At 39.1% G+C, this 13,333-nt stretch overlaps 1 protein-coding gene across 1 annotated transcript; it reads left to right on the forward strand.

The window, feature by feature from the left end:
* The first annotated feature begins 477 nt into the window (after nt 1-477).
* On the forward strand, nt 478-7,915 carry LOC133869704 (probable pre-mRNA-splicing factor ATP-dependent RNA helicase DEAH9). The gene is made up of 7 exons (XM_062306769.1): nt 478-549; nt 4,568-4,732; nt 5,254-5,343; nt 5,818-5,889; nt 6,727-6,810; nt 7,295-7,348; nt 7,499-7,915. Exons 2-5 carry the CDS (start codon nt 4,634-4,636, stop codon nt 6,763-6,765), a joined length of 300 nt encoding a protein of 99 aa, XP_062162753.1. The 5' UTR covers nt 478-549; nt 4,568-4,633; the 3' UTR covers nt 6,766-6,810; nt 7,295-7,348; nt 7,499-7,915.
* The last annotated feature ends 5,418 nt before the right edge of the window (nt 7,916-13,333 follow it).

Here is a 13,333-nt window from a genome sequence, read left to right on the forward strand (position 1 = left end):
ATAGAAAATGGAAGTTAAAACTATATAATTGTCAGTTTTTTGTTTTCCACCCAATTTTTAGGAATTATTTACAGCTCATTTATTTTACATTTCATTATCTTTTGTCAGTTTGTTTTTGGAACTAGGTGTTGGAGTGTGTTTGATGCCTTGGAAGTTGGGTTATTTCGATGTCTTTTATGTAGGTACTTGAAGTGGGGGTTGAATTCTTTGATTATAGCATTTCTAATTATCATATTTAGAATTTCATGAATTGACTTTAGGGATTTGTGCTTTTTTAATCGCATGGAATACAAATAATCGGTTGGTTGATTTTCATCAAATGACTCCGAGATCCCTAACCTGTTAATATCAAATGTTTTGCGTGTTCTTTTTTAACTCTACAGTTAAAAATATTTGTTGGGCATTTTGAAATTGTTCCAATGTATTAATATACTGATAAATTTGAATGTTAACCCATATTTTCTCAAACTGCAGTACCTCAAAGAAGCAGATTGGGCTGATGGTGGGCGGATAATAGCATGCACTCAACCAAGACGATTGGCTGTCCAGGTGAATTTCAGTTTGTGCTACTGCTTTAAGTGCTATCTCATCATATGTACAGAACAACTTGTTTACTTCTTTTAATTGAGTTCTATTTTCAGTTGCTTCTAGTGCTTTTAAAATGATGGTTGTTATAACATCACTATTAATATTGTCAAACTAGCTCAATCTGGTTGTAGTTCAGAAATTAAAATCTTTAGATTCGCTAATTTAATTTTTTTAGACTGTGACTTGTTAGTCCCATGGTGTCCTGGAGGCATCATACTGAGGATGATAGTCATGCGAGTTGGGCTACTACTAAGACTACAATTTGGAAACATCAAACTTCATTGGAAAACCTTAGACACCAAGTCTAACAGAGGTAATTTTGGTTCAGAAAGTTAGTGGCCTCTGAATGTGGGTGGCCACCACATATCAAATGGTGGCCGTTGCACGGAAAGTAGTGGTCACCATCATCAAGCGGCCCAAACTCAAGCAGAGAGAAGGGGGGGGGGGGTGAGATAAGCGCCTGCCATAGTTGTGGCTTATCTTCTTCTTCTTCTCTCTTTAGTATTTCACTAAAAGAGGCAGAGCGTTGTGGGGGTTGTGTTGCGGTAATCAATAAAGGAATATGGCTTATTCGGCTGAATTAGCTGTTGAGTTTGAGTGAGAGTAGAAGGTGAAGATCGCAATCGTTGATAGTCATAACTGTTTGTTGTGCACTCAGCTTTTTATGCATTGGAATGATTGACATATGTAAATCATTAATGAAGGTAAATCGTGTACATTTATTGGCAAGTTATGCTCGTGTTAGCCGCTCAGATTATTTATTTATTTTCTTTTTTTAAGGTTGGGTTGGGTTAGAATTATTCGAATATCTTATTCTCATTTTGACTTCTAACCCGACTTGGGTCGGAAATCAAAAAAGGATTTCGACATCCAGCCCACCGTCCATCACAAGTTGACCTGAGTGGGTTCGAATCGGGTTGGATGTCTGATTTTTGAGGATTTGAACACCCCTACTCACAAGTAGGGGATATATGGACCTAAATGCCACATTGTGGCCACAAGGTCACTTTTATTTGTTTTTTTTTTTTTTTTTATATGCATATGGAGTTCATAAAAAACCAAAGGGCACACTCAAGTACACAAGAAGTATATAAGAGAGACACCTAACCAGAAAAAGAAAAGAAATAAAGAAAAGTCATGAAAACTAGAAATATCTATCCATTGAAAAAGGGTATGGAAAAAGAAGGCCTTTAGCTCCTCTATTGTCCTCTTATTGCCTTCAAAGCTCATGTTATTTCTTTCTCTCCAAATGCACCACATCAAATAGAGCGGAATCATCTTCCACATAGCTTCACTTTGAGAATTACCAAATTGCCTTCTCCAACAAACGATGAGATCTCTTACCCGACAAGGCATGGCCCACGCTAGGACTCCTTTAGTAGTTGAGACATACTAGGACTGTCTTGTGCGTTAATAGGGAAGGAATGATAGGAATAAGATTAGGGTGAGATAGGTTGAGTTGGAATTCTATTCCGAGTCATTAGGACTAGATTATTTAAATTAGGATTAGTTGTTTCTTTAGTAGCTCTCGTGGATTGCGGCAAGGAGATTCTCTTTCTCCGTTATTGTTTGTGGTGGCTTTGAGTCGGATGCTGACTGCCGCATTGGATCAGGGTAATTTGACAGGGTTCTCAGTGGGTTCCAGAGATTCTGAGGCCTTAGTTGTGAACCACCTACTGTTTGCTGATGATACAATGATTTTCTGTGGTGCTCAAGAAGAACAAATTCGACATCTGAGATGTATCTTTTTAGGATTCGAGGCAGCTTCTGGTTTGAGAATTAATTTAGGAAAATCAGAAATTGTCCCGATTGGTGGAGTAGAGGATGTCGAAAGGTTGGCTAATCTTCTTGGATGTAGGGTTGCTTCTTTGCCTATGACTTACTTGGGTTTGCCGTTGGGTGCTTCTTACAAGTCCAAATCCATTTGGAATGGTGTTATTGAAAAAATGGAAAGGAGGTTGGCGGGGTGGAAGCGGATGTACTTGTCGAAGGGTGCCCGGTTGACTCTTATTAAAAGTACGCTCTCCAACATTCCCACTTATTACTTATCTTTGTTTCCTATTCCAGTGAGGGTGGCTAATCGTCTTGATAAAATTCAAAAGGATTTTCTTTGGGGAGGCATTGGTGGCGAGAAAAAATTTCATCTAGTGAATTGGAACAAGATCTGTACGCCTTTGTATGCAGGTGGGTTGGGAGTTCACAATCTCATCCAGTTCAATCGAGCGCTCCTAGGTAAATGGTTGTGGAGATATGGGAGGGAGAGAGAGGCTTTATGGCGGTTGGTGATTGATGCCAAATTCCAGAGTCTAGAGGGTGGGTGGTGCTCGAAAGAGGTTTCGGGTTCTTTCGGAGTGGGTGTATGGAAACATATAAGGAGGGGGTGGGAGAAATTCCGCAACTTCGTTTGTTTTGAAGTGGGGAGTGAATCAAATATTAGCTTTTGGCAAGATTGGTGGTGTGGGGATGGTTCCTTGAAGCAATGCTTTCCAGCTCTTTTTTCTATAGTAAGGAACAAAGACGCGTTGGTGGCGGATAATTTGGTGGTTCATAATGGTGTAATTCAGTGGAATGTTCTTTTCACGAGACAAATCCAGGATTGGGAGATGGACATGGTCCTTTCTTTCTTCGATCGATTATATTCCACTTCGACTCGTCAAGGAGAGAGTGACAGATTAGTGTGGAATCCCTCCAAAAAAGGTTTATTTGAGGTGAGATCCTTCTACGATGAGCTTATTAAGGAAGATGGCCCTTATTTTCCTTGGAAGAATATTTGGCGTGTTAAGGCTCCAACAAGGGTGGCTTTCTTCGTTTGGTCAGCGGCTTTGGGCAAAATATTGACGCATGATAACTTGCGTAAGAGGAATGTAATAGTAATGGGGTGGTGTTGTTTATGCAAGAAGAGTGGGGAGTCTATAGATCACTTGTTGCTTCATTGCGAGGTCGCCTAGGCTCTTTAGAGCTACATTCTTATTTTATTTGGGGTTGAGTGGGTTATGCCACGAACGGTGTTGAAGTTGTTAAAGAGTTGGGGAGCAGCAATGGGGAGTGGTCAAGCTATAGAGGCTTGGCGTTTAGCTCCTCTGTGCTTGCTTTGGTGTATTTGGAGGCAGCGGAATGCTCGTCTGTTTGAAGATGTAGAGACATCTATGGTGGAGCTTCGGAAGCGGCTGATCGATACTTTATATTTTTGGATAGCACCACATCATAGTTTTAGTGTATTTACTTATGTATATTTCTTAAATTTATTTTCTGTTCGACCCTGTTAGGGGCTCTCTTGTATACTTTCCGTGTATAAAGGTTGCGCCCCTCTGCGCTTTTTAATAAATTGCTATTACTTATAAAAAAAAAAGGGATTAGGATTAATGAGTTCCGATCAATTTAGGTATTGTCTTATTGTATTTCTATTTAGAGATCATTTTGTTGTTAATGAGAAATCAGAGAAAGAATTAGTCAAATTGTGGTATTCTCCTGCCATGAGTGGAATATTGTGGTGTTCTCCTACGGTCCTACCCTAAGTGGAAAATTGTGGCGTCTCCTACCCGAAAGGAGCTACTCAAATCCCATCCCACGTCACATTCCAACCTCGGTTACCCATCAACTTGTTAACATCACCAACTATGTAGTGTGAAGTATAAACATTATTCTTGTCAGTGAGGGAACTCCAATTATTTTCAACCCCAACAAACTAGCTACCCTTTCCTTGTGTTACTTGTACTTGCCAAATTGATTGTTCCAACAAGACTTGTAAAAAATGTTCTATGGATTTTCTTATTTACTAGTGGCTGAAATAAGTAAAGTGTTACGATGGCTTTAAATAGTTTTTTATTTGTTATAATTTTCTTGTGAACTTTTTCTGTGCTTCTCCACAAGCAAGAACTTAATACTAAAATGATTAATCACAAATTCTTTCCTTGGAAGAGTATTTTTTTTTTTTTCATAGCAATAAATGAGATGCTAATTATTTTGTCCTAATCCTCAGTTAAAAGCCTTGGGCATAGATAATATCCTGGGCTTTGATTCGCCGGCATCTCCATCTCCTGAAGCAATGATTCGAGCACTTGAAATACTTTATTCACTTGGAGTCTTGGATGATGATGCCAAACTTACTTCACCAGCTGGATTTCAAGTAGCAGAGATTCCATTAGTATGTTTCAATATACTACCATATCATAATTACTCATATTATTGCTCCTCTATTTAATGATTTCAATCGTGTTGTGTTTTCAGAAGCTCTTTCCTGATATTATATGGAACCATTAATTATACATTGCTTACTTCATATGACTGGTTTTTGTATTGGTCAAATGATCTTCTGCTTGTTATTTTTTGGTTGCTTTGTTCTTTATTTCCTTATGTTTCAGTGGGTCTATTCATTTGTTTATATTCTAGGTTCTTTATTTTTTAAGATCTGTATTTGTTAATCAGTTTGAAATCAACATTTATGGAAGCCCGAGGCCTTGAAAATGTATTGTTTATATCCATCATACGTCTGGATGTCGTTAGTCATTCTGTCATTATTTTTTTTAACCTAACATTTTCTGGATGAGCATTGATTATTAGCTGGGACGTGTTTCTTGTATTAGGTTTGTTTGAGACACGGTTGATCTTTTACCCTATTATGTTTCGCATTCTAACTAAATAATGTTGAAAACTTGTACATTGTAGGAACCAATGGTCTCGAAAATGATCCTTTCTTCGAGCAAACTTGGATGTTCAGAGGAGATTATTACTATTGCTGCTATTCTCTCAGTCCAAGTAATATTTATTTTTTTTAATATATTATCAGTTTCTCCGGTTCAACAAGTATGAATAGCTAACACTGAATTTTTAAACTAAAAAAACATGTGAAAAAAATACTCTTAAGTGAGAAAGTCATGTTTGGCCTTATTTGCTCTTCTCTTTCTCTAATTACTTAACAAAATTTTAAAAAAGAGGGGGAAAAAAAATTTAGTTCCTGTGTGCATTATCCCATATTACTAAGGTGGGAGTTGAGTAATGGCTTTATTAAGTGCCTAAGTTATCTTGTAAATTAGAGTACTCTCTCTTGGGTGAGTTTGAGGCTTATGCTTAATGACCTCATCTACTTCTCTTCTTCCTCTAATTACTTAAATATAAATAGAAGGAAAAGAAAGTATATAGGAAAGATATCCATTCAAACTATCATACAACTCATACAGCAACAGAAGTAATGTGCAAGTTTTGTTTCATATCTAACATGTTTTTTGGCAGTCCATTTGGGTGTCTGGGAGGGGAGTAAAAAAGGATATGGATGAAGCCAAGTTGAGATTTGCTGCTTCTGAGGTACTTGATTTGTATTTTTAACTCTCTTGGATAACTTTAAGAATTCCTGGTAGATTTACTGTACCTTTTGGGCGTCAATATTTTATCAAAAGAATATTACACAAATGTGATGTTTGGTTTGAGGAATCTAATATTCTCCTTGGCATCCACATTCCCAGGAATGTGATGCCCGTGAATCTGGATTCCTGGAAATCTGACAAACCCACATTTGGGAATGATTAGGAATCTGGTGGGATTCCTGAGAATATGAGATTACCATGTTTGGTTTATTCCTAGGCATCCTCAAGGAATTATTTTTGTTTCTCAAAATATCCTTATTGTTTTTCTCTTCAAGCTTATAAGGCTGTTTGATACAAAAGTGAATCTAATAGGATTTTTGTTTTTGTGGAATAGGATTTGACTTTTACTTATCAAAAAAAAAAAAAAAAACGATTCCTGACTTTTATATACAGTAAGAATTTAATAATTCATACTTATTAAAGGTCAACTACTCTACTATATGAAGCATATTACCATTACTTTATGTGGTTTCTACAAATTATAAATAAGAAAAAATAATGAGTCATGAAATCAATTACTTTTTTTGTTTTAATAAAACATGGAATGAATGAGTAAGACATCTGAACAGGAATTTTCAATTATTAATGCATTCACAAATATTGTTTATGCGGAGGCAAAGACTTGCAAGTACGTGACGTAGATGAAACTAAAAACATAAACTAGCAGCACCTTAACGTCATCAAATGGTCACTATCAAACTCAAAAGCAGCATGAAAAAAATAAATACAACAAAGTTCTCACAGTGGTTATGTTGATATTGGTGTAAATATTGTGCAGAAAAGGTTATTGAAACTAGAGAACAACTCAGAAGAATAGCACAGAGATTAGGCATAGTCTTGAAATCTTCTGAAAGAGATGCAGGTAAGTTTATAGGCCAGTTACTGATATGATAATACTGCCCTCTAAAATATTTATTCTCATCTTAAAATTAAGCAGTAGAACCAACCAATATATCAATCTGTGGACCACCATGTGAAATCTGACAGTTTTTTCCTTTCTCTGCCCCTATCCCATTTGTCACTGAAAGATGCCATCCTATTTTTACCTGTAAACAATTAGAAGCTATGTAGTGTTTTTAAACCATTACAATATAAGGATATATTGACCTATATATATAACCTGCATGAGATTATATGTATACATATAAATGGTTAAAGATATTTGGTCGGGTTTGAGGATCTCTAAGGCTAATTGCTCCATTCTTCATTGGCTTGTCCTCATTTTCAGAACATTTGTGCCTTAGAACTTTGAATTGGTTATTGATTTTAGAGCAAGCAACCTTGTGTTGTTAATATTCTGAACAGTTTGAGATGGTTAATGTTCTACTGTTTTTAGTATCTTCCAGGTGGTAAGAAAGGCAGTTACTGCTGGCTTTTCTACTAATGCGTGTCATATAGAAGTGAGTATTTTCCTTATCTTGAATGTGCACCTGTATTCTTTTTGGAATATAAATTTATCTTCATCTTCTGGACAAATCCATTTATTCCCACCCTTTTAACAATTTTCTAGTGAATGTCCCAATAAATTTTTGTTTTTTATTTTGTCAAAGGCATTCACTCACAATGGGATGTACAAGACTGTCAGAGAGTCTCAAGAAGTGTATATTCACCCATCATTTGTGTTATTTAGGTTCGGACAGAAATTGGACTGCAATTTGACTCGATCTGTGATCAAGGAACTTCCCCCCAAAGTATCACACTATTTGCATTTACACCTCCAAAACTACGACTCTGCAACTTGGATCTATAAACCATCAAAATGTTTCGAGTTGCCCCTTGTGTCAGATGTGCATGTGCCTTACATTTTTGTCTCCAAAAGTTTCTCTATTTTCTCTCCTTAGAGATTGCTACTGTTTCCAATATAGGGTATTCATTTCACATTTATGTGTACCAAGGTGCGTCAATTCTAGGAGGCCTGTGCACCCCCGATGTTTTCTTTTGTTTAATCACTCTAGTACATTTTTGTATATGTCTGTGTATTCTCATTTGTTTTTGGGAAAAATATATTTTAGCCCCCCAAACTACCACAATTTCTCCGGATGGCTCCCCAAACTACCAATGCTTAGATTCTGGTATAGAATCACATGATATTTGGGATAATCTGCATACTTGAATGTACTGCAGTATGTTTGTATATATAGAGAACCGAATCATCTAGATAAACTCTAGATGTGATTTACATTTAGTTAACTAAAACAGAAACTCTTTAAGTTATCTTATGATAGAACATAGAAATTATGGAAGCTGAAACCGTGCTCTTTACCGAGCATTCATTGATCATATATAGAGTTTCATTACAGAGTTTAAGTTAAATACTAACTCTAGTCTAGCAACCGGTTTCTATCTCTAAATACATTCAAACTATAACACTTGAAATCTTTATCTAGTTATGATACTATTGCATTAGGACTCTATAACATGTCTCGGCTTTTGGATAGAAGTAGAGGACTTCTTAGTAGAGTCCCGGTTAGACACCTCCACAGATTGAGCCGCACAAGACTCCTGCTGGGACTTTGAGTCTTGTGCGAGAGGTGTTCTAATACCCTCCCGCAAGTTCAACGGGGGAGATCGCACGTTGAGCTTGAAACAGAGTTGTTGAAACTTGGTCGAAACGAGGGGTTTTGTAAGGACATCGGCAATCTGATCTGAGCTAGGAACAAACCGAACCACCAAGGACTTATCAGCAACGCGATCTCGGACAAAGTGGAAATCAATTTCCACATGCTTGGTACGCGCATGGAATACCGGATTAACGGACATGTAGGTGACACCAATATTATCACACCAAAGAGTTGGGGGAGAGGAGGTCCGAACACCAAGTTCTTGAAGGAGTGCCTGGATCCATAAGAGTTCGGCTGTGGTGTTTGCAACAGACTTATACTCTGCTTCTGTAGAGGACCGAGAGACAGTGGGTTGTTTGCGGGAGCTCCAAGATACCAAATTTGAACCAAGAAAAACACAATATGCACCGGTGGAATGACGATCGTCTGGACATCCAGCCTAATCAGCATCCGAGTAAGCTTGAAGAACATTGGAAGATGAGCGATGAAGAAGGAGCCCATGAGACAGTGTATACTGCAAGTATCTGAGAATTCTTTTAACGGCCTACCAATGTGGTTTAAGTGGTCGATGCATGAATTGGCACACGCGGTTTACAGCAAAGCTTAAGTCTGGTCTTGTGAGAGATAGATATTGTAGGGAGCCGACTGTACTGCGATAGAGAGACGGATCTTCCATTGGAACCCCTGAAAAGGCAGAGAGGACGGACGAGGAAGCCATTGGAGAAGTAATAGGCTTTGCTTCATGCATGTTTGTCTTCTTTAAAAGATCCATAATATAGCGCCGTTGAGAGAGAAGAAGACCTGAATTTAGTTTGTGAACTTCAACACCAAGAAAATAATGTAAATCACCCAAATCTTTAACAACAAATTCAGCATTAAGGAGGTGAAGTAAATCCGGGATGGCAGCTGGATCCGAAGCTGTGATGATGATGTCATCAACGTAAATAAGCAGAAATACGGTGACTGACTGTTTTGTAAAGAAAAAGAGACGAGTCGGCCTTGGACCCGACAAAACCAAGTTGGATGAGCTTGGTACTTAACCTAGAAAACCAGGCTCTAGGCGCCTGTTTGAGGCCATATATAACCTTGTGAAGCTTGCACACATGATGAGGAAAGTTAGGATTGGTAAATCCTTGTGGCTGAACCATATGAACATCCTCGGACAAAAGACCATGAAGAAAAGCATTTTGTATATCAATCTGTTTCATTGACCATCCAGCAGAATATGCAAGGGAAAGCACTGTTCGGATCGTAGTGGGCTTAACAACTGGACTATAAATTTCTCCATAGTCCACACCTGCTTGTTGATGGAATCCTTTGGCTACCAGCCGAGCTTTGTGTCTCTCAATGGAACCATCGGCTTTTCTTTTCAGTTTGAACACCCATTTGCATCCTACTGGATTTTGGGAGCCGTGTGGAGGTACAAGGGACCATGCCTGGTTATGGAGAAGAGCATTAAACACAAGTTGCATTGCATTTCTCCATTCTGGAATACTCATAGCATTTGAGAAACAGGTTGATTCCTGAGTGGCTAAGGTATGCTGTGTTAATAAACCTCGAGGAGCAGGATATTAAACAGTGCCATCTGTGAGCTGTCTTGGCTGGACTATATTGTTCATAGACCTGGTATGCATGGGATGTACTCGGGCAGGAGGAGTTTCCTCATAGGAATTGGAACAAGAGCAGTGTGGTTCTGCAGAATTGGAAGAAGAGGAATTGGAAGAAGAAGATTGTGGTGCAGGAGGTTGTGGTGAAGATGGAGCAGGTGGAGGTAAAAGAATAGGAGGGAAAATAGGAGCTTGAACAGGAGTGGAAGTAGGAGGAGTTGCAGAACCTTGAGAAGCATAAGGAAATCGGGATTCATGGAAGATGACATCCCGAGAGATGTACACTCGGCCAGATTCTATGTGAAAGCATTTATAGCCTTTGTGATGTTGACTGTATCCAAGAAAAACGCATTCTTTGGAGCGTTGGGAGAATTTATGAGTGTTGTAAGGCCTGAGATTTGGAAAACATGCGCACCCAAAAACTTTAAGAAACTTGTAATCAGGAACTTGATGAAATAATTTTTCAAAGGGGGACTGATCATTGAGCAATGGAGTTGGCATTCGGTTGATGAGATAACAGGAGGTAAGGCAAGCATCTTCCCAAAATTTTTGAGGGAGAGAACTCTCGGCCAGTAGGGAGTGGTGTCAATTAAGTGTCTATGCTTGCGTTCGGCACACCCTTGCTGTTGGTGTGTATGATGGCAAGAAATACGATGCGTGATGCCTTGAGATTGAAAATAAGAGTGAAGATTACGATATTTACCCCCCCAGTCCGATTACACACTGATTATTTTTGTGTTTAAGAGCCGTTCAACTATAACTTGGAACTTAAGGAAGACAGACATGACATCTGATTCGGCTTGTAGAGGAAAAATCCAAGTAAAACGACTAAAGGCATCAATGAATGACACATAAAACCGACTTCCGTTTATTGATAATGTTGGAGAAGGTCCCCATACATCGGAGTAAATTAATTGTAAATGACTACAAATTGAAGCACTAGAAGAACTAAATGGCTGCTGATGACCCTTGGCTTGTGCACATGCAGAGCAAGGGGAGGAAGCCTTATTTGAAGAAACTGGAAGGTTGAACTGAGAAAGAACATGTTGAACTGTGCGAAAGGCAGGATGACCCAAGCGCTTGTGCCATGAAGCTGTAGAAGTGCGTTCACTGACAAAGGCTTGTTTTATTGACGAAGAACTGGTTGACGGAAGAAGGGGATAGAGACCATCCTTAGTTGGCCCTTGGTGGAGGATGGCCCTGGAAGCCACCGAACTGGCAGAAGCACTGGATGGAATCAGAATGAGCCATAGCTCAAGACGTGTGTCTTTGAGATGGCTCTGATACCATGATAGAACATAGAAATTATGGAAGCTGAAACCGTGCTCTTTACCGAGCATTCATTGATCATATATAGAGTTTCATTACAGAGTTGAAGTTAAATACTAACTCTAGTTTAGCAACCGGTTTCTACCTCTAAATACATTCAAACTATAACACTTGAAATCTTTATCTAGTTATGATACTATTGCATTAGGACTCTATAACATGTCTCGGCTTTTGGATAGAAGTAGAGGACTTCTTAGTAGAGTCCCGGTTGGACACCTCCACAGATTGAGCCGCACAAGATTCCTGCTGGGACTTTGAGTCTTGTGCAAGAGGTGTTCTAATATCTTATAACTCTAGAGACCTAGTTTATCACAACTCAACCAGTCTAGAGTTTATCAATAGAGAAAGAGCCCTACTCTAACTCTGATACTTCGGTGTTATCACTAGCCGATAAGTCTTCTACGTTATCTAATCCAATAGATAAGTTTTCTATGTTATCTAATCCAATACGCCCCCTCAAACTCGACGTGGAAAGTTGCACGTTGAGGTTGGATCGAAGCATGTTGAATCTGGCAGCAGCAAGGGACTTTGTAAGGATGTCGGCTAACTGATCTTTCCCAGAGATGAAGCAAACTTGTAGAGTCTTCTTGGCAACCATATCCCGGATGAAATGATAGTCAATTTCTATATGCTTTGTGCGAGCATGATAGATAGGATTTGAAGCTAGGTACATGGCACCAATGTTATCACAATACAATACTGGTTGTGTAGGAGACGTAACACCAAGTTCATGAAGTAGAGTTTGAATCCATGTTAATTCAGCAGCTGCATTGGCAATAGCTTTGTACTCAGATTCAGTACTGGAGCTTGAAACTGTTGGTTGCTTCTTGGAGCTCCATGAAAGAATATTTTTACCAAGAAGAACACAATAGCCGGAGGTGGAACGCCTGTCATCTGGACAGCTGGCCCAATCTGAATCTGAGTAGGCAGTGAGTTGCTTGGAGGAGTTCTTGTGGATGCAGAATGTATGAGAGATTGTGGACTTCAAGTAGCGCAGGATGCGCTTTACTGCAGACCAGTGAGAGTCCCTAGGATCTTGCATAAATTGTGAGACCTTGTTGACGGCGAAAGCAATGTCAGGTCGAGTGAGAGATAGATATTGAAGAGACCTTACTGTGCTCCGATATGAGGTCGGGTCTATGATGGTTGAGCCTTCAAACCGGCTGAGAGTGGTGGAGGCCGACAAGGGAGTAGATATCGGTTTGGCAAGGAGCATATTTGTCTTTGTGAGAAGATCATGGATGTATCTTTGTTGTGAAAGATGAAGACCATCCGGGTGCCATGTAGCTTCAACACCAAGAAAGAAATTGAGACGACCGAGATCCTTGAGTGCAAAGGAGTCGTGAAGATCTTTGATGAGCTGAGATATGGTTTCTGGATGTGAGCCGGTAATGATGATGTCGTCAACGTAAATGAGCACAAAGATGGTGATCCCTTTAGCTTTGTAGATAAATAATGATGAATCTGACTTGGAGCTTGTAAATTTCAGATCAATCAACCGAGCACTTAGGCGTGAAAACCACGCACGTGGTGCCTGTTTTAAGCCATAGATGGCTTTACGTAGCTTGCAAACAGCTGCTGGATATTGAGGATGCTGAAATCCAGGGGGTTGAGCCATATATACAGTCTCTTGAAGAAGACCATGGAGAAAGGCATTGCTGACATCTACTTGTCGAATCTCCCAACTTGCAGAAATAGCTATGGACAACACAGTACGAATAGTGATAGGTTTAACCACTGGACTATATGTTTCTGCAAAGTCAATCCCGGGTTGTTGATGAAACCCTTTGGCTACTAGACGAGCCTTGTAGTGTTCAATATCCCATTAGCTTTCCTTTTAATCCTGAAAACCCATTTAGAACCAACGACATTCATTTGTGGGGAGAAT

This window comes from Alnus glutinosa, chromosome 5 (genome assembly GCF_958979055.1).
Source record: "Alnus glutinosa chromosome 5, dhAlnGlut1.1, whole genome shotgun sequence".
Lineage (NCBI taxonomy): Eukaryota > Viridiplantae > Streptophyta > Magnoliopsida > Fagales > Betulaceae > Alnus > Alnus glutinosa.

Bases quoted from the DNA above. Each gene is read 5' to 3' on its own strand.
- LOC133869704 (XM_062306769.1), top strand. From the start codon at position 4,634: ATGATTCGAGCACTTGAAATACTTTATTCACTTGGAGTCTTGGATGAT. The intron at 4,733-5,253 runs GTATGTTTCAAT...TGTACATTGTAG, and splicing joins AAGTAGCAGAGATTCCATTA to GAACCAATGGTCTCGAAAAT. The intron at 5,344-5,817 runs GTAATATTTATT...GTTTTTTGGCAG, and splicing joins CTGCTATTCTCTCAGTCCAA to TCCATTTGGGTGTCTGGGAG.